The sequence below is a fragment of the Prionailurus bengalensis genome, chromosome A1 (assembly GCF_016509475.1).
Source record: "Prionailurus bengalensis isolate Pbe53 chromosome A1, Fcat_Pben_1.1_paternal_pri, whole genome shotgun sequence".
NCBI classification, from domain to species: Eukaryota; Metazoa; Chordata; class Mammalia; order Carnivora; family Felidae; genus Prionailurus; species Prionailurus bengalensis.
Window position 1 is genome coordinate 15736685 of NC_057343.1, and position 18771 is coordinate 15755455.

The 18771-nt window shown below is 39.8% G+C and overlaps 1 protein-coding gene across 3 annotated transcripts in view; it reads right to left on the bottom strand.

Moving 5' to 3' along the window:
- ALG5 (ALG5 dolichyl-phosphate beta-glucosyltransferase) overlaps positions 1 to 18341 on the bottom strand; it is a 43097-nt gene extending 24756 nt beyond the window's left edge. The window contains exons 1-6 of one of the 3 annotated variants that reach the window (XM_043577139.1): positions 18317 to 18341; positions 13819 to 13990; positions 13385 to 13431; positions 11282 to 11350; positions 9868 to 9960; positions 5090 to 5203 (exon numbers count right to left, since the gene is read on the bottom strand). In XM_043577139.1, coding sequence (XP_043433074.1) covers positions 5090 to 5203; positions 9868 to 9960; positions 11282 to 11350; positions 13385 to 13431; positions 13819 to 13957 — 462 coding nt within the window. In that variant the 5' untranslated portion in view covers positions 13958 to 13990; positions 18317 to 18341. Of the gene's footprint in view, positions 1 to 5089; positions 5204 to 9867; positions 9961 to 11281; positions 11351 to 13384; positions 13432 to 13818; positions 13991 to 17849; positions 17982 to 18316 lie in introns of those variants that run through there. The other 2 variants (XM_043577131.1, XM_043577145.1) reach the window with 2 other exon arrangements.
- Positions 18342 to 18771: the final 430 nt, after the last annotated feature.

Genomic DNA, 18771 nt, shown 5'->3' on the forward strand with positions numbered 1-18771 from the left:
TTCATCTTGGCCGCAGCAATTTCTAACTCAACACGTCTCTGGAGGCAAGGGAAACAAAAACAAAAATGAACTACTGGGACCTCATCAAAATAAAAAGCTTCTGCACAGCAAAGGAGACAATCAGCAAAACTAAAAGGCAAGCAACAGAATGGGAGAAGATATTTGCAAACGACATATCAGATAAAGGGTTAGTATCCAAAATCTATAAAGAACTTCTCAAAGTCAACACCCAAAAAACAAATAATCCAGTGAAGAAATGGGCAAAAGACATGAATAGACACTTCTCCAAAGACGACATCCAGATGGCCAACTGACACATGAAAAAAATGTTCAATATCACTCATCATCAGGGAAATACAGATCAAAACCACAATGAGATACCACCTTACACCTGTCAGAATGGCTAACATTAACAACTCAGGCCACAACAGATGTTGGTGAGGATGTGGAGAAAGAGGACCTCTTTTGCACTGCTGGTGGGAATGCTAGCTGGTGCAGCCAGCTGGAAAACAGTATGGAGCTTCCTCAAAAAATTAAAAATAGAACTACCCTACAATCTAGCAATTGCACTATTAGGTATTTATCCAAGGGATACAGGTGTGCTGTTTCGAAGGGACACATGCACCCAATGTTGACAGCACTATCAACAAAGTATGGAAAGAGCCCAATGTCCATCGATGGATGAATGGCTAAAGAAGATGTGATGTGTATATATACACACACACGCGTGCGCACACACACACACGCACACACACAAACACACGATGGAGTATTATTCAGCAATCAAAAAGAATGAAATCTTGCCATTTGCAACTATGTGGATGGAACTGGAGGGTATTATGCTAAGCGAAATTAGAGAAAGACAAATATCATATGACTTCACTCATATGAGGACTTTAAGAGACCAAACAGATGAACATATGGGAAGGGAAACAAAAATAATATAAAAACAGGGAGGGGGACAAAACATAAGAGACTCTTAAATATGGAGAACAAACAGAGGGTTATTGGAGGGGTTGTGGGAGGGGGGATGAGCTAAATGGGTAAGGGGCATTAAGAAATCTATTCCCGAAATCATTGTTGCACTATATGCTAACTAATTTGGATGTAAATTAAAAAAAAAAAAAAAATTTAAAAAAAAGGAAAAAAAAGCAATTGAAAAGCTAGGATAAATGCTTTGCACTTAAAGAAAAAAGATATACAGATAAAGTATTTGGAACTAAATGTAAATCCTATTTTATTTGTGTGTTACACAAAACTCTACCTAAATTACATATATTTAATTTAAAACCTTAAAAGACCTTCTTCAGAGAATAAATTGCAAGCAACTTTTCTAAATTCATTAAGAATAATCTGACCAGAACTCTAAGAGGAATTAAAAGTACGAAGTAGTAGTTAATTTCTTTTTGTTGTAATTAAAAATAAAATCAACTGAAAAAACATTAGAAGCCATTACAAATGTTCTGGAGAGTCAACACAATGCTGTAAAAGACATTTAACTATTGTCTAGTAGATTAGTACTAGTGGGTTAGTATCTAGTGGGTTAGTCATGTGGTCATAACAGGACTAGATACTAGTTAGTATCTAGTATCTAGTGGGTTAGTCATGTGGTCATAACAGGACTTCACTACTTTGAAACCCATGTTCTTGTTTCATTATTTTCAGAACTAGTTCTGAAAATTCTAGTCAATTTTTATTTGGGCTCAAGGGAATATATGCAAGCCACGCTTATCAGATTTGTGACTTAATTGAGAAGGGAACGGCAATTTCATTAAAGATGGAAAAAAAGCCCTACACCCTAAGAAACAGAAATCAAATATGCTGATGTTTAATAAAGAGCCACACTTCTGTTCCTAAATAAAACAAGGCAAAAGAAACACAGAAACAAAAATAACTGTGCCAGTTTGAGGACAGGGAGACAAGGTTCAATGGCAATGGCACTGCATAAGAAAAAGTTGGCTACATGAGGTAACAATGTAAATCCAGTATAACCAGATCCATGCTAACTGAAGCATCTTCAGTGGAAAATGACCAGGATGATAACAAAAAGAAATATGCTGTTTGAAAACTGGAACTATTGACAGCTTAGAATAGAGAAGACACATGGAAATTGCTTTAACTCTCCAAAAGGCTGTCACAAAGGAGAAGTAGACTATTTTGTGTAGCTATGAAAAACAGAACCAACCAAAGGGGATATCAAAAGGAGGCATATTTGCATTTAATGCAAAAAGGAACTCTAACTGAGTTGAGATACATGGGCTGCTTGGGCATCACTACAGCTATGCAAGCAAAGACTAAAAGATCATTTGGTAATTATAAAAAGTTTCCAATACTAGATAAATGACTGAATTAGCCCAAGGGTCTGTAATCTATAGGCTGTGGCCCAAATCTGGCCTGCTGCTTGGTTTTGTATATAAAGTTTTATTGGAACACAGGCATGGTCATTCAATTATGTATTATCTAGGTCTGCTTTTGTGCTACAGTCAGGGTTGAGTAACAACAGACACTGTATGTTGAAGCTGAAAATATTCACTCTGTGGGCCTTTACAGAAGAGGTCTGCCAACCTCTGAATTAGATAATCAAGATTTCTTCTAATTCCTCTATGAATGTTAGCTTCAGAGTACAAGTTTTCTGAGTAATGCCCGACTGTTTATGAGTTTTGTCATAATTATGAGTAGACAGCATCCCAATTCAAAATAATTATTACTGAGTTGATCCAGACAGTGGATTTTAGAACTTTGTCACTTCTCTGCCTCCTTCAAAAAGAGATATATGATGCATATTGATTAAAATTCTTAATAAACTGAGTTCAAATTCATTCAAGTGAATTGTGATATACTCTTAAATAATTAGACATATTGTGAGGTGCTGTAGACCAAGGCTGTGAATTAAAAGTTTAATCATCATCAAATGCTTTCATTCTTTAAAACTCGATATTTACAGTAACAACGCAGTAAATTAGCTTATGATAATGAAAAGGATGGCATCAGAACTCCTTTCCTTTTCAGAGTTGTATAAAGGGAATTGGGATTCACAGAAGGTTCAGATTTTTCTCCTGTTTATTGTTTGGTTCACCCTCTAATTTTGGCTAAATTACTTAAGTTTTCTTTGCCCTATGTAGAATGACACAAAGTCAGCTGCAAACAACCTGACATCTTCCATCCTCCCTCCCATCCATGGCTCCCCCAAGCTAGAGGCATAATGCATTAGAAACATTTACCAAATCTTTGTCAGTTCTCTGGGAAGGACTAGGGGAGAACTGGGGAGAACTAGGACAGTCCTGCTGACAATCATGAGGGTATTAAATTTATGAAAATTTTCTGTGGCGTCTCTTTTAATATCATTCTGTTGTTTTGTCCTCACTCTTTCAAACACCTGTGTTGCTGAATTATTTTCATTATTTGTTCAGCAAAAATACTTTGGTATGAAACTTTCTTTTTCTATAGTAATATGTTCGTATAGCTGACATTTATTTCGTTTTGTCGTGACTAACATGGGTAGCACTTGTACAGTACAAGGGAATTTTCCTTGATACACAGGTATCCCCCGCTTTTCAAAAGTTCTTGTTAGGCCATGTTGCTTTTATAAAAGACTGACAGTAGCTGTGTCTTAAGGTGTCAGAAAAGCCTAAGGGAGGTTATTTTTTGGGTCAGGGAACATTCAAAAAAATTTTCCACATGAATTAATGGTAATTGCTTCTTTGCTTTATGCCATCTGGGCTTACGAATGAGAACACTCTGCTTCTGGATAGCAGGGGAAACCTGTACTTCTACCTTTGGTAGCCCCTGGTTTTCCCCTCTGAACTAGAGTTTCAAGGCCTGAATATTACACCTGGGGGAAGGAGGGAGCTCCCTTAGAGCTCAGTGTAGCTTTGGTGGGTTATATGGGTTCTTTGTTATTGTGAGATTTTGCCATGTCCTGTACAAGGATACACTCCACTGAGGAAGGGATCTAATCACATGGATCTGTGCCCTAACTTAGCTTGAAGCCCTGAAACTGGCAAGCCCTAGCAGTTTTTCTTGCTATTGAAATCCTGGGATACTGTGTGATAGCAGGTAGGTGTACTAATGTTGTCCCAGGGTGCTTATTCAATGTCTCAGTCTGATTCTTTCCAGGTTGGGACTATTTGGTAAAAAGCTCAGAATTTGGTAAATTCGTCTTTCTCTAAATGGCCTTTATTTTTATTTATTTTTTTCTATATATATATATATATATATATATATATATTCCCCCCCCCCCCCCAATATATCTAAATGGCCTTTAAAGAGTGGAAATGGCACCAGGAGTTTTCTTTCTTTGACTTCCACTTTTTTTTTTTTTTTTTAATGAAACGTTGATACCTGCTTTATTCGTAATTGCCAAATGCTGGAAACAACCCAAATGTCCTTCAACAGTTGAATGGATAAACAAACTGTCATACACCCAAGCAATGGAATACTGCTGAGCAATTAAAAGGAACAAATTATTGATAAACATAGCAATATGGATGAATCTCAAATGCTGAATAAAAGTCTATCTCTACTTTTTGAAACTATGTCACGAAGGTGTACATGATCTTTACTGAGTGGTTCCTGCTTAGGTCTGTTTCATCAAAACCAAGTCTCTGTGATCCAGTTTCATTTCACATCTTTACCTGGGAGGCTCCATCTAGGCTTTTAAAAAAAAGCCTTAGCTGAATATATAGATAATAAATATTAAAACTCTGATAGAAGGGATTGAAAATGGAGTGATATGGCCAGAATATTAAATAAGTAATTGTTAAGTAAATCTCAGACCATCAGTGAATGCTTATAATGATTAGCTTTTCTGTGGGACCGTATACAGGAATTTCACACACAAAAAAAACACCAGTTTTTAAACTTATATGTAAATTCCATTTTTTTGTTAGTTTTTTTTTGTTTTGTTTTGTTTTTTAAGTAGGCTTCACACCCAGCATGGGGCTTGAACTCACAACCCTGAGATCAAGACCTGAGATCAAGAGTCGGGATCCTTAACCACCCAGGCACTCCCGTAAATTCCATTTTAATGTTACTTTAGACTCCCCGTGTTCTTGACTGAAGATTATTTAATCTATATTCTCATACTCACAGGCCAAGGCTGTAGATCATTCAGTCCCTTTTCTAATTTCTCAACATCTGGAAACTTTGTGGCTCCATCAGCATCTGCCATAAGGATCTTTTCTCCTCGAGAACTGAATATACCCTGTATTTAAACATTTCAATTAAAAGAAAGTTGCTTAAAATTAAGGCTAAATCCAATGACATATCAGTTTGTTCTGCTTGACTTAAGATAACTAATATTAGAGGGGCGCCTGGGTGGTGCAGTCGGTTAAGCGTCCGACTTCGGCCAGGTCACGATCTTGCAGTCCGGGAGTTCGAGCTCTGCGTCAGGCTCTGGGCTGATGGCTCAGAGCCTGGAGCCTGTTTCCGATTCTGTGTCTCCCTCTCTCTCTGCCCCTCCCCCGTTCATGCTCTGTCTCTCTCTGTCCCAAAAATAAATAAAAAACATTGAAAAAAAATTTAAAAAAAAAAATTAAAAAAGATAACCAATATTAGATAATCTCATATCTAATACTAGGTGTGAAATGGCAGGATGCCAAAGTTCCCTGAAAACAAATTAACATTGATAAGATTCTTCCAAATGTATCTAATGCCTAGTTCATGATTTTAAAAACTTTGTGAGGTCCTACCACTATTACTTTGGAATATATCATGATAGGAATATAGATTTGGATGAATAAAAGATATCCTACATCAATAAGAACAAAAGTAAAATATCTATCATATATGTTATATATGCGTTGTGTGCATATCAGGAGCTACTTTAGGACAGCATATGAAGAACATATTTATGAGTAGATTGAACAAATACAATATATACAGACTTGCTGTGAAACCCACCATCAGATAGATCTTTAGTATTCTTTGTTTTTTTGAACGTTTATTTTTGAGAGACAGATAATGAGCAGGCCAGGGGCAGAGAGAGAGGAAGACACAGAATCTAAAGCAGGCTCCAGGCTCTGGGCTGTCAGCACAGAGCCTGACATGGGGCTTGAACCCACCAACCATGAGATCATGACTTGAGCCAAAGTCGGAGGCTTAACAGACTGAGCCACCCAGGCACCCCAGTATTCTTTATTATGGAATCTAAAGCAGTTTAAATTAATTGTTGAACAAAGAAATATGGAATGTCACTAAAATTTGGGAAGCATGGATATATCCAAATACTATTTTATGTTATTTGAATCATCTGACACTTAGCAAAATTATGCCTCTCAATACTGAATCAATTGGCCTTTTGTGCAAAATATGGCTCTATCAGTGTACATTTCACATGGAAACAAACTACACATCAACTCTTAATTCATGGTCCATTTGAGTGAATTCATTGTTTCTTAAGTATAAATATATGTATGGCTTGATACAGGAGAAATATAGCTTCTGATATTACTTAACAGTATGTGAATATAGATAAGATATATACAAATGTAGACAAAACTTTGATCATTTATTCTATGGGATAAGCCCACTAATTAGTTTCTGTAATTTTTTTTTAGTCATATCAGTTAGAATACAGGTGAGGGGGCTTGGGTAGTTGAGTCTTTTGAGCATCCCACTCTTGATTTCTGCTTAGGTCATGATTCCTGGGTTGTGGGACCGAGCTCTGAGTCAGGCTCTGTGCTAAGTGTAGAGCCTGCTTAAGATTCTCTCCCTCTCTCTCTCCCTCTCCTTCTGCTCCTCTTCCCTGCTCGCACTCTCTTTTTTCTCTCTCGCTCTCTCTCAAAAAAAAAAAAAAAAAAAAAAAAAAAAAAGAATGCAGGTGAAAAGGCAGAATAAAAATGTTTTGTTTAACATCTGGACAAAAAAAAAACTGAAAAAAAACCAACAAAGGACTATTTCAGCAATACATGTTAAGGGTGAACTGGAGGTAATTATTTAACATTATGGAAAATGTCTTTGGCTTTAAATCTTGTTTAGTCCACTTTATTATTTTATCTTTTAAAAAAAATTTTATTTTAGAGAAAGAGAGAGAGCATGACCAGGGGAGAGAGGTGGGGGAGCAGGGGGGGAAAGGGAGGCGGGGAGAGAAGGAGAGAGAGAGTGAGGGAGAGAGGGAGAGAGGAGGGAAAGAGAGAGGGAGGGGGGAGGAGGGAAGGAGGGGGAGAGGGAGAGGGAGACAGACAGAGGGGGGGAGAGAGAGAGAGAGAGAGAGAGAGAGAGAGAGAGAGAGAGAGAGAGAATCTCAAGCAGGCTCTACACTCGGCACAGAGCTTAACACAGGACTTGATCTCATGATCCTGGGATCATGACCTGAGCAGAAGTTAAGAGTCAGACACTCAACCAACTCAGCCACCAAAACACCCATATTATTTTATTTTTTAAAGGAGGTTCTTCAATGCTGGCTATTCTCCACTCTACCAACAATGGCCTTCACTTCACCACCAAACTTCTTGAAAAGGTAGTCTATCCTAGCACTTCCCATTCCTGTCCATTCAATCACGCCCTATCCCTTCTCACTGCTTGCACTGTTCTTCCTCATGAGCTGCATTTCCCCAAGGCTTGGTTTCCAGCTGTCCTTTTTCTCTATACCTTCTTCCTTGCCAACTTAATGGGTTCAACTATCATCTGATGCATGTGGATTACTCACTCACATCTTCTCTACCAGGCTATTCTGGATACCACTACATGGTATCTCAACCTTAATATGGCTCAAACTCAAAGTTGTCTTTTAAATCAGCTCCTTCTCCAGTGTTTCATTCCTTCTATGGCATTCTCCTTCTCCTTGGCCTCCTCCAAGGTCTTAGGTAACTTATTCGTCTCCCTGATCACCTGATACAATTCTACCTCATTTTTGCCCTCCACCCCTACCATATTGGTCTCTCTTCTTCTGATGCTGCACCACCATCATAATCCAAATTAACAATCCACTTGTACCTTGCTTACACTACCGTGCTGGCTACTGTCACTCTGTCAAAGGTGAAAGCCTAAAAGTCCCTACCCTAAAAGTTCAGGATATGAACCCACCTACCCCCTTGAACTTACTCCTATAAAGTCAACCCACATGTACCACTAGCAGTTCGTGACTGTAGCGCTTTCTCTCATTCCTTTGGTCATGTCCCTCCTCTGCAAGCTCCCTGCCCCAACTTTTGCCTGGATAGAATTTCTAGTCTTCCTTGAAGATTCTGTGCAGAATTTACCTCCTATGGGAAGTCTCTGCTGCTGTTCCTCCCAGCTGGAAAGTGGCGCCATTCTATTACAGTGTTACAACACTATTAAAGTATGGTATCTTTAAGGATAGGATGGTGGTCTTTCACCTAAGTATCTCTAATAAGTGAATGGATGGATTTAAAGGCCACCATGATATTACACCAAACCTATTTTCTTTTTCTCCTCTTTGCATGGCTTATGACCTAGTCAGAGCAAGCTCACTGTTCCTAGTATGTATTCCAAGAGTTCTGAATTCTGTCTTGCTGCTCTTCTCTCAACATTTCCCACACACTAACAGAGATATTAGGTTACGAGCATGGATTTCAGGTACTAACCTAATCTAAATCTTCATTCTGACTATTAATAACCATATGATCTTGAGTAAGTTGCTTTACTATGTGTCACTTCCCTCAACTACATAATTGAAAAGTAGGACCTAACTCATGAGACAATATGAGGAGGGTTAAATGTGATAATTATGTTGAAGTGGCTAATTTACCGTCCAGCTGAAAATGACCAGTTGAGTGGAATAACCAGGTGGAAGCCAGTTTTCACCATTGCTGGAGGCTTGGCTTCAGTGGTATCTCCTTTGTCAACTTTGCTTGACATGTGCTTGAGACTGATAGTTACCTACTCAAAATCTATTCTTTCCTTCTGTTTTACTAATGGATGTCTCATCAGGTCAGGAATGAAAATGTGAGGAAAAAACATTTCTCAGCCTTCCTTGGAAATAGGGGTGCACTTGGGACACTGTTCTGGCCAATGACAATTAAGTAAATTTTTAGGTGGAGCTTCTAGGAAAGTTCCCCAAAAGGGGGCAAACCAGCCAGCATATGTCTTTTGCCCTCTGCCGCTCTCCTTCTTATCTGGAATGTGGATGTAATGGCTCCCAGGTACTCCAGGAGTCACCTTGTGTGAATGAGGAAAAAGGGAGTGAAAAGTTAGGAGGCAGAGTTTCTGATGACACAGTGGGGTTGCTGAATAAGCCCTGGACTGCTTGTACTTAGAGTTCTTTTTGGTGGTGGGGGGGGGGGGCAAAATAAAATAAACCTCTAAATCATTTAAGACACTATTTGGATTTTCTTCCACATATCTTGACTTGTGGTCTTTCTTCAGAGTATCTTGACTTCTACCTGACATGCCTCAGCTGAAAGTAACCTATCCTTTTTGGAATTTCTATAACACATCACGTGTACCTCTCATCAGTATAATCATCTTTTCTAGCAGACTGCCAATTTCATCAAGATAGACCCACATCAGATTTATCTTAGTTCAGGTACCATGTTAAGCACAGTGTCTTCATATAGGTAAACCTTAATATGTAAAAGCATTTTATAAACTGCAAAAAAATCATATACTCTTATTATCTGGTGACTGTATTAAAGACACACAGAGGCAGATGATAACATTATAAATTTTGATTAAGATACACCTATTCTCCTGAATTACCCAGTATATCATAGATATGGCATGATTTTTAAGATTTGATCACATTATATATAGATAAGTATATGAAGTTCTTGTTAAAACTAATTCACCACTAACCTGAAATGGTGGTATTCAATTAGACAGCTGTAGAAAACAAACATATTAGTCTGCAAAAGAATTTATTAAAAAAATGTTTACGTTTTAGATTAAAATGCTGAAACTATGTATTACCATCCTAATAGCTCCGCCTTTCCCACGATTCTTCACCAGTGTGATCACTCGTACTTTGTCGCTTCCGTATTTCTGGCAATATTTAAAAGCTACCTGCCAAATTATATAAAAGTCAGAATAATATCAACTTGGATTCTAAGACAGTAAACCAGGTTTCTGAGTTTGGCTTAAATACTGCTATTTCCGTTACACTGTTCTTCTGACTAGATTATACACACTGTACATTTTAGTGGTCCAGAGTTGTTGAATTCCTTCAACCCACTAGGTTGAAGTCACAATTCACCTTCCTGCAGAGGCAACAACAGAAGAGGCAGTGGCTGTCTCTTATTTTGACCCCTTTATTTATGCTAATGAGCTGCTTGAGAAAATAAAACCCATGCGTTGATCGACTGGTACACACTTGTGATCCTCCCCCTGACCCTGCCACTTACTGCTTAATGACTTACTTACATGTCAGCAACTGATCTTATTCCCCACAGAAGTTGCTCATATCCTGGAATATTTCCCCCAAATCTTTTCACTCAACTGCCATTATTTTTTGATTTACAATCAAAGCCGTGAAACAGTGATCTGTATTTGCTACACACATCTCTTCATCACTCATTTAGTCATCAACCCATTGTAGTATGGTCCATGCCCTTTGCTTTTCCACATCGCCTTTCTATATTACCTATCTTCATCAACAGCCCTCCCCCTCATTTTTTTAAGTAAGCTCCATGCCCAATATGGGGCTTGAACTCATGACCCTGAGATCAAGAGTCACATGTTCTACCAACTGAGCCAGCCAGGTGCCCCAACACCTTCTCCTTTTGACCCTCATCTCCATAGAGAGTGTGAAGTTATTCTCATCTGCTGTTTGCCCTCCTGGCAGACCAGCTTTTAGTTTTTTTTTTTAGCAGCTTAGGAGCTATAGGTCTAAGAATGCAGGAATGAGAGAGGATAATACTCTAAGATACTTGTTACCTCCTGTGGGTAAATCCAGATAGAGGTATGCCAAAGGACATATCTGACACCCACCGCCAGATATGAAGGCATCTTCCTATTTGCATGACTGCTTAGAAACTGTAAGGCAAGGTGGAGTATAAAGAAAAAAAATGATGCTTAAGAAAAAAGGAACCATATATTGGTAGGCAAAGAAGGGTCCCAGTGGCCAAGGTGAATTGTTGTTGTACATGTTTTCTCCCAATGTGATGATCTTCAAAGCTTCCCTGGTCTTATGGAGTGGTAGAACAGCAGGTTTATCTTCCAGCTTTCCATAGGTGAAACCTCTCTGCTTTTTTGACTACCCACACTGTAACAACAGAGAGTGCTGGCACAGCTTTAGCACTCTCTGATGACCGGAAAAAAGACTTTACATTTGTTAAATTATTCTACATTTCTATCCACTGGCAATCCTAAAAGCAAGTTTACTTACCTTTGAAGTTTGGTCTTTGCTGCCATCATCAACTACTATCACCTCATACGTGAACGTGGGATCTTGCTTCTGCAAGAAGCAAAGATAAAATACCTCAATTTGGCATAAATGCCATCAAGAATTCTGATAAGATTGCAAAGAGTTTAAATAACAACTGTTTGGTTTTTTTCAGTCTTTGTTCCCTCTGGAGAATACATCCTTACTCTAAACCCAGTGGGGTTACATAAGTCAAAAATAAGCAAAAACAGACAACTGTCACAGCAGAGACTCCCAGAGATGCCCGTCACTCCTGCCTCACGCTGCACTTCTGCTATTTGCCGTTCCCAAGTACTGGCAGGGGCATCCTATGTAACATGTTGCTATTTGCAATGAATTTGCTTGGCTTTTGTTTGGCTGGGGAGGGAGGCAAGAATAGCTAAAAATCCTTACTAACTCATGGGTTTCTTCCTCACTTCTCGTGTCCTCTAACCCAAGATGCAAGCTCTTTCATTTCTTTCTCTAAGTTTACTTGAGTAGCTATTTCTCCCAATTTCCTGTAGGCTAGGAATATAAATCCTGGACATTTATTTAGTTTAACCAAATCCTACCACAATAAAATAGTTTAGCTGTCCTTGAAGGTTATAAATAATAGTTGTTATAGAGTGATATGTAAGGGCACAAGTCACATAAAATAAAAAGTCCAAGAACCAAAAGGAAGAGAGATGCTGGGCAAGAGCAGAGAGCAAACACTGACTGAGTGTCCGTGAGTCCTGCTCTTGCCCTGGTCCCCCTGCACCAAACTGGTGGGAGCAGCCACGTGCTTGCTGCGCTGAGCACTTTGGAGACAGGCTACAACCTATGACCTTGGGCAAGTTACATTTTGGCCTGTTTTCTCATTTAAAAAACAAACAAACAAAAAACCCCCACACCCAGTCTATGTGGTTGGTGTAAAGAACACCTGTAATAGAAGAGGCAGAAGCCACACATTTAATAAGGGCTCCATTCTCTCCCTTTTTCCTTCTTTTTTTTTTTTTTTTTTTAAGTAATCTCTACACCCAACATGGGGTTCAAACTCACAACTCCAAGATCAAGATTTGCACACTTCACTGACTGAGCCAGTCAAGCGCCCCTCTCTCCTTCTTTTCTTTAAATTTAATTTTTCAACATGTCCTCCTCTCTTTCAATGAATCTTCTATGTTCCTTTTACAAAGAAAACATAAAACCAATGTAAATCAAAACAAAGAATTTTCTTAAAAAAAAAAAAAAAAAAAAAAAGAACCAGCCACAAAACCCATTTGTTTTCTTAAAGTCTCTAAGGAGATTCCAACAGCAGCTGATGCTATTAAACAAGGGCACGTATTACTTTTCTTCTCTTTATTCAGGGAAAGAAGAGAAAATAAATGAGGGGAACTCCTCTGCATAATAAAGAAAAACAAAAATAATTTCATTCTAATTATAAGCCTTTTTCAAATAAATGTCTTTTTAAAAAGTCACAAAAGTAAAAACAGCACTGTGCTGCCACAGAGTCTGCAGATGTACTCAATCTTTTTATTTTTATTTTTTGGCTGTTTTATTTTTTATTTTTATTATTTTTAAAAATATATTGTAAAATTGGTTTCCATACAACACCCAGTGCTCATCGCAACAGGTGCCCTCCTCAGTGCCCATCACCCACTTCCCCTCTCCCCCACCCCCATCCACCCTCAGTTTGTTCTCAGTATTTAAGAGTCTCTTATGGTTTGCCTCCCTCCCTCTCTGTTTGTAACTATTTTTTCCCCTCCCTTCCCCCATGGCCATCTGTTAAGTTTCTCAAGATCCACATTCAACTTTAAATGTACCATCAGGCAAGAAGATAAAAGTGGGTGGGAGGGTACATAAGTAATGTCAGCTTTCCAGTTTGTTCTGGGTTCACCCACCTGCTGCTGGAGGCAGTGAGCCACGTGCCGGGCTTGCTCGCTGACAGCCCATGGCAGGCAACAAGCTGAGCACGGGAGGCCCTGTGACCTTGACGGCCCCGGCCATAGCTGGCACTGCCTCTTACCATGGGTCTAGCCAGGATCTACAAGTTGGTGATCTAGTCTGGTTTTAATTGGAGACATCATATTGAAAGAGAAAACATGATACCTGTCTCTCCTCTAGATAGCCCAGCGCTTCATCCATCATTACAGGCACTTAAAGAAAAAAAAAAAAATATATATATATATGAAAAATTGTTTTTGAAAATGATTTACCAAGCCTCAGAACACTCAGTTTACATATGGAAAAAGTCTGAATAGTCTAATAGGCTCCTCTGGGACTTTCGTCCAGTGGCCGTTCCCATCTGGAAGGCCTGCTGTTCACATCTAGCTACTCTAGTCTCTAGAATACTTCAGTCCTACCACTTCTGATGCTGACCCTATCCTCTGCAGCTATTACTCGTTTCCCCTCTTCTGAACTACATCTACTAACTATGCACTCACCACAGCCCACATCTGTTAATGTTCTGGCAAAGACAATAAAGGTCATACTTTAAATTTCCTTTTCTTCCCAAATGACCAAAAAAATGAAATCGGGCTTACACCGTTTTTCTTCATTGTATGAAGGCACAACAACAGAGAGTTGCTTGGTAGGTGAGTCCCATATGCTGGGCAAAGTTTCCTTCTGTCCTCTGGCATTTAAGAAGAACTTCTCTTCTTCATATTGATGGAGATGTGGCATTTTTGTAGCAGTTATAAATGCAACAAAGGAAATCTAAAAGCAGGTATATTAACAAGAAATTATGTTGACATTTTTTTTCGATTTGTTATATGAGAACACATCTTTTACATGATTTTTTTTGTTTGGTGGAATATTTACTCTCAGTTTTTAGTCCATTAACAATGGTCTAGAGATGACACCAAAATTCAAATCCCTTACTTACGCACCGGTTATTTTCCTTTCTTCAACTGGTAAGGTACTAATAATGCCTTAGGAGGCTCTTTGTCTCTTCTGACCTGTCATCCCCAGGACTCCATTGTCCTAGATCTAATAGGGAACAGTCACTAGAAGTGCAATCTATGATGCCCTGAACCTCCAATCCCCTGGCAAGCACATAGTTAGGTCTGATTCCTACTTGGAGCCTGTATGTGACAGAAGGTAAGTTCACAGTACAGGCAGAATGTGTGGAATAAGGCCAGACCTCCCATCTAGGACCAAATCAAGCAAGGTTTTGAAGAAACGACCCCTCCACCCCCATGGTAGGGGCCAGTAATGCTTAAGAATATATTCTTGGCACTTATCCTAGATTTGAACTCAGAATACATTATTTTTTGGGGTGCCTGGGTGGCTCAGTTGGTTGAGCATCCAACTTCAGCTCAGGTCATGATCTCACTGTTTGTGAGTTCAAGCCCCACATTGGACTCTCTGCTGACAGCTCAGAGCCTGAAGCCTGCTTCGAATTCTGTGTCTCCCTCTCTCTCTCTCTCTCTGCCCCTCCTCCACTCGCTCTCTCTCTCTCAAAAATGAACATTAAAAAATTTTAAAAAAAGAATATATATATATTTTTAAATAAAGTATCAAACTTGTAAGCTCTGTCACCATGCACTACTAACATTTTATAGCTCCCTTCCATTTTTATTTGGGAGCGAGCCCTGTAAATAACCATTCTTTGTAACACTGTTTCTACTGGTACACTTCCTGCTTTTAAAGCAGTCAATCCACAAATATTTGGAATGCTACTCATTTTTAATGTGGTGACCATTTATAATATTCCATTGGGTACATACTGAAATTGAACTTGTTCTGATTAGTAGGAGCATGGAGGCAGTATCCCGACTAGTGGTTAAGAGTTCCTGTTCTGGGGGTGTCTGGGTGACTCAGTGGGTTAAGTGTCCGACTTCAGCTCACGTCATGATCTCATGGTTCTTGAGTTCCAGCCTTGCATCTGGCTCTCTGCTGTCATTACAGACCCCACTTTGGATCTTCTGTCCCCACCCCCCCTTCCCCCGTTCCCCTATTCACATGCACACGCACTCTCTCTCTCTCCCTGAAAAAAGAAAGTTCCTATTCTGCACCCCAGTGTCCAGAATGTGATTTCTAAATTCAATTTCCTAACAAAAGTAATCAATGCTCTCTGTAAGATGCCACAGAATCACGTCATTATTTTGAAAATTCTGCCTTTTGTCTTACCTTTTATAAGTGAAAGATATGTCAGAGTAACTGAATGGCTGAGAATGAATTTTTTTTTCATTATAGAATTTCATTATAGAATTCATTATAGAATTCATTATATAATACACGAAAAAGGAATGATAACAATTAGAATATTCCACCTTGCAACCCCCAGAGAAATAATGGATTTAGGTTTACAAACTTTATGATTGGTCGGTCAGGCTAACAAAATTGAACTCCTGGATCCTCTCAACACCAGAAAAAATTAGATATAACAAGCCTTCTGGTATGATACAAGAGGAAGTATTCAGCATCAATCACATGCCTTTTTTGATTAAAAAGCTCAAACATGCATTTGATTACATATCTAAATATTACTACCAGTTAATAGGAAATCCAGGAGACAGAGTAAGATGTTAACAATCACCAAGGGGATGCAATCAGTATAATTCAGATTGTTGGAAACTCTACAGGACAAACGACTACTTATTAAAGACAAGGAAAAACAAAAACAAAAATGCAAGACAAACTGTTACAGATTAAGATACTTGAGACGTATCAATTGAGTGCTAAGTGTATGTTAATGCTCAATGGAACAAAAAGACTATACTAAAACATACATGAGGCATTTGAACAGATGGGATATTTGAAATCACTTAATAATGGTTAAAATTTTTAAACATCCATGATAACACGGGGCACCTGGGTGGCTCAGTCAGTTAAGCATCTGACTCTTGTTTTCAGCTCAGGTCATGATCTCATGGTTCCTGAGTTCAAGCCCCGCATCAAACTCTGCACTGTCAGTGGGGAGTCTGTTTGGGATTCTCTCTCCCAGTCTTTCTCTCTGGCTCTCCCCTGCTTGTACTCTCTTTCTCAAAATAAATAAACTTAAAAAAAAAAAACCCATAACTTTATTATGATTATATTTTTAAAAAGGGAATCTTGTCTTTAGAGATAAATGCTGGGGATTTACAGATAGAGGTTATGTCTTAGATTTGCTTCAAAATAATTCAGAAAAGTGGGGTGAGGAAATGTCTGGAAGGTGGATATATATGAAACTAGTTGCTTTTTTTTTTTTTTTCTTTTATAATTTCCTGCTCTGGCATTAAAAAAAAAAAATGAAGTTCCACTAGCTGTGTGACATTTTCATATGTGAAATCTCTCAATCTCAATCTGCTTCCTCATCAAATAAAGCTAATGATAATAACATTTATGTCAGCATTGTTTTAAAGATCACAAGGGATGCCCCCTGTTAAACGCTGAATACAATACCCAACATATTATAAGTCCTCAATAAATGGTAGTTCTTATAATCACTTCAAGCCAGTGGGATCAAATACTTCCAGTATACCCTCATAATGGACTCATTTAACTCTGTGCAACAGACAGATTTAACAAGACGATTCAATCCCGGATTCTGTCAAAATTTGCCCCACTGAAACCCTGACTTGCTCCAAACCCCGAAAAAACCCCAGAATCTCCACTATGGAAGAAAGAACACCCCTTTCTCACTCAGACACAAATCACCAAAGTAGTCAGGACACATGGCTTTTTCTCTATTGTTTCAAAACCGTGAGTTTGCAAACCTAGCAAGGTGGAAGAATGGCCTTCCTAGCAGTGCTATCTAGAGGGCTAATATGAGTGTCAAGGAAGCTGAAACTTCCTTTTACTCCTGGAAGTGTACTGGAGTAAACTCCATTTACTAACTGGATGGCAGGTTCATTCCAAATTATATGAGGGAAAGGTCACTTGGCAAATTGACTATTAGTTATGGATCAGCAAGTGTTTATACAACGTTTCTGTTTCCACAATAAGAGCAGAGAAAACACGAGTTTGAATTCTATTGTATAGCCTCATTCCGAGGCAGCGAATTTAGGGTGTTCAATAATGGGACGTAACGACTCCCAGACACATGGTAACACCACGCCTGTGTGTCTTCGTCTTACTGTGTCCCTCCTGGGTCTTCTTGATCCACGAATTTATTCCAATCTGTAACAGATGGCTCTCGGCGGTGCGCTGTCACCACTTTGTTTAACATCAGGAAAAGGGTGAGTCTAGAGAGCACACACCTCCTGGGGGCTCAAGACCTTCCTGGGTGGAGCCAGAACTGCATAGGCTGCAGGCCCGGGGGTGGGGGGTCTTGGAGAGGTCGGGACAGATAGGACAGGTGGACAGAGGTCCAGGGACCAGGGGGCAAATGGAGACTGGTAAGCACGACCCCCAGTGAATAAGCGTACAAGACTCCGGGCATAGAGGGAGGTAAAGCTGCAAAACAAAAATAAATACGGAAGAAAGGGTGTGCAGAATTCTAGGAGAAGGAATCCTCGGGTCAAGATTTGCGGGAAGCCTGGTGGAAAGGGACCCGGCGAAGACTGGGCAATGCAGAGGAGATGCGTGCCGGCCGAGTCTCTAAGACAGCAGTGAGCCTGGGCCCGCGGCGATCCCCCATCCCTCTCCTCACCAGTATCAAGGCTGCGGCCGCCAGCGCCACGCCGAGCACCGCCAGCTGCAGCACCAGCGAAAGCATCCTCCATGCCCAGGTCGCCGCCCGCCCTACCAAGTACCTACACACACGCGGAAGAGCCCCGGTGCAGCCCCGCCTCCAGCCGGCAGAGGGGCCGCGCAGGCCTGGCGCCCGCCGCCCACAGCGCCCTCTCGCGGCAAGGCGAGGAGAAGAACATGTAGTTCTTGGGAGCCCGGGTCAGCTGTGGAGGCGGGCCCTCTGTTCCACAGTATGGTGGACAAAATCAGCAAGTAAAAATGCAGGATGTCCACTAACTTGAGTTTGAGTTTCAGATAAGCAATGAACAGTTTTTTTTTTTTTTACAGACTTGTTAAAATATAATTCGCACACCATACAACCCACCCATTAAAAATTGTTTCGGTATATTACACGAGTTTTTAAAAACTGATACAACATAGGGGCACCTGGGTGGCTCAGTCGGTTGAGCGTCCGACTTCGGCTCAGGTCATGATCTCCCGGTTTGTGAGTTCGAGCCCCACATCGGGCCCTGTGCTGACAGCTCAGAGCCTGGAGCCTGCTTCGGATTCTGTGTCTCGCTCTTTCTCTGCCCCTCCCCTGCTCACGCTCTGTCTCTCTCTGTCTCAAAAATAAAACATTAAAAACAATTAAAAAAACTGATACAACATAAAATTTGTCATTTTAACGAATTTAAGTGTACACTAGTGTTACTAATTATATTCGCAATTTTCTGCATCCATCACCGCCATCTATTTCTAAAACATTCTTTGCTCCCCCACAGCCCCTGGTAACAACTAATAGCATGTATTGTTTGGGGTATACACACTGTACGTTAGCCAATTTGACAGTGAATTATATTTAAGAAAAACATTTTCTCTTTGTTTATCTGACATTCCAATTT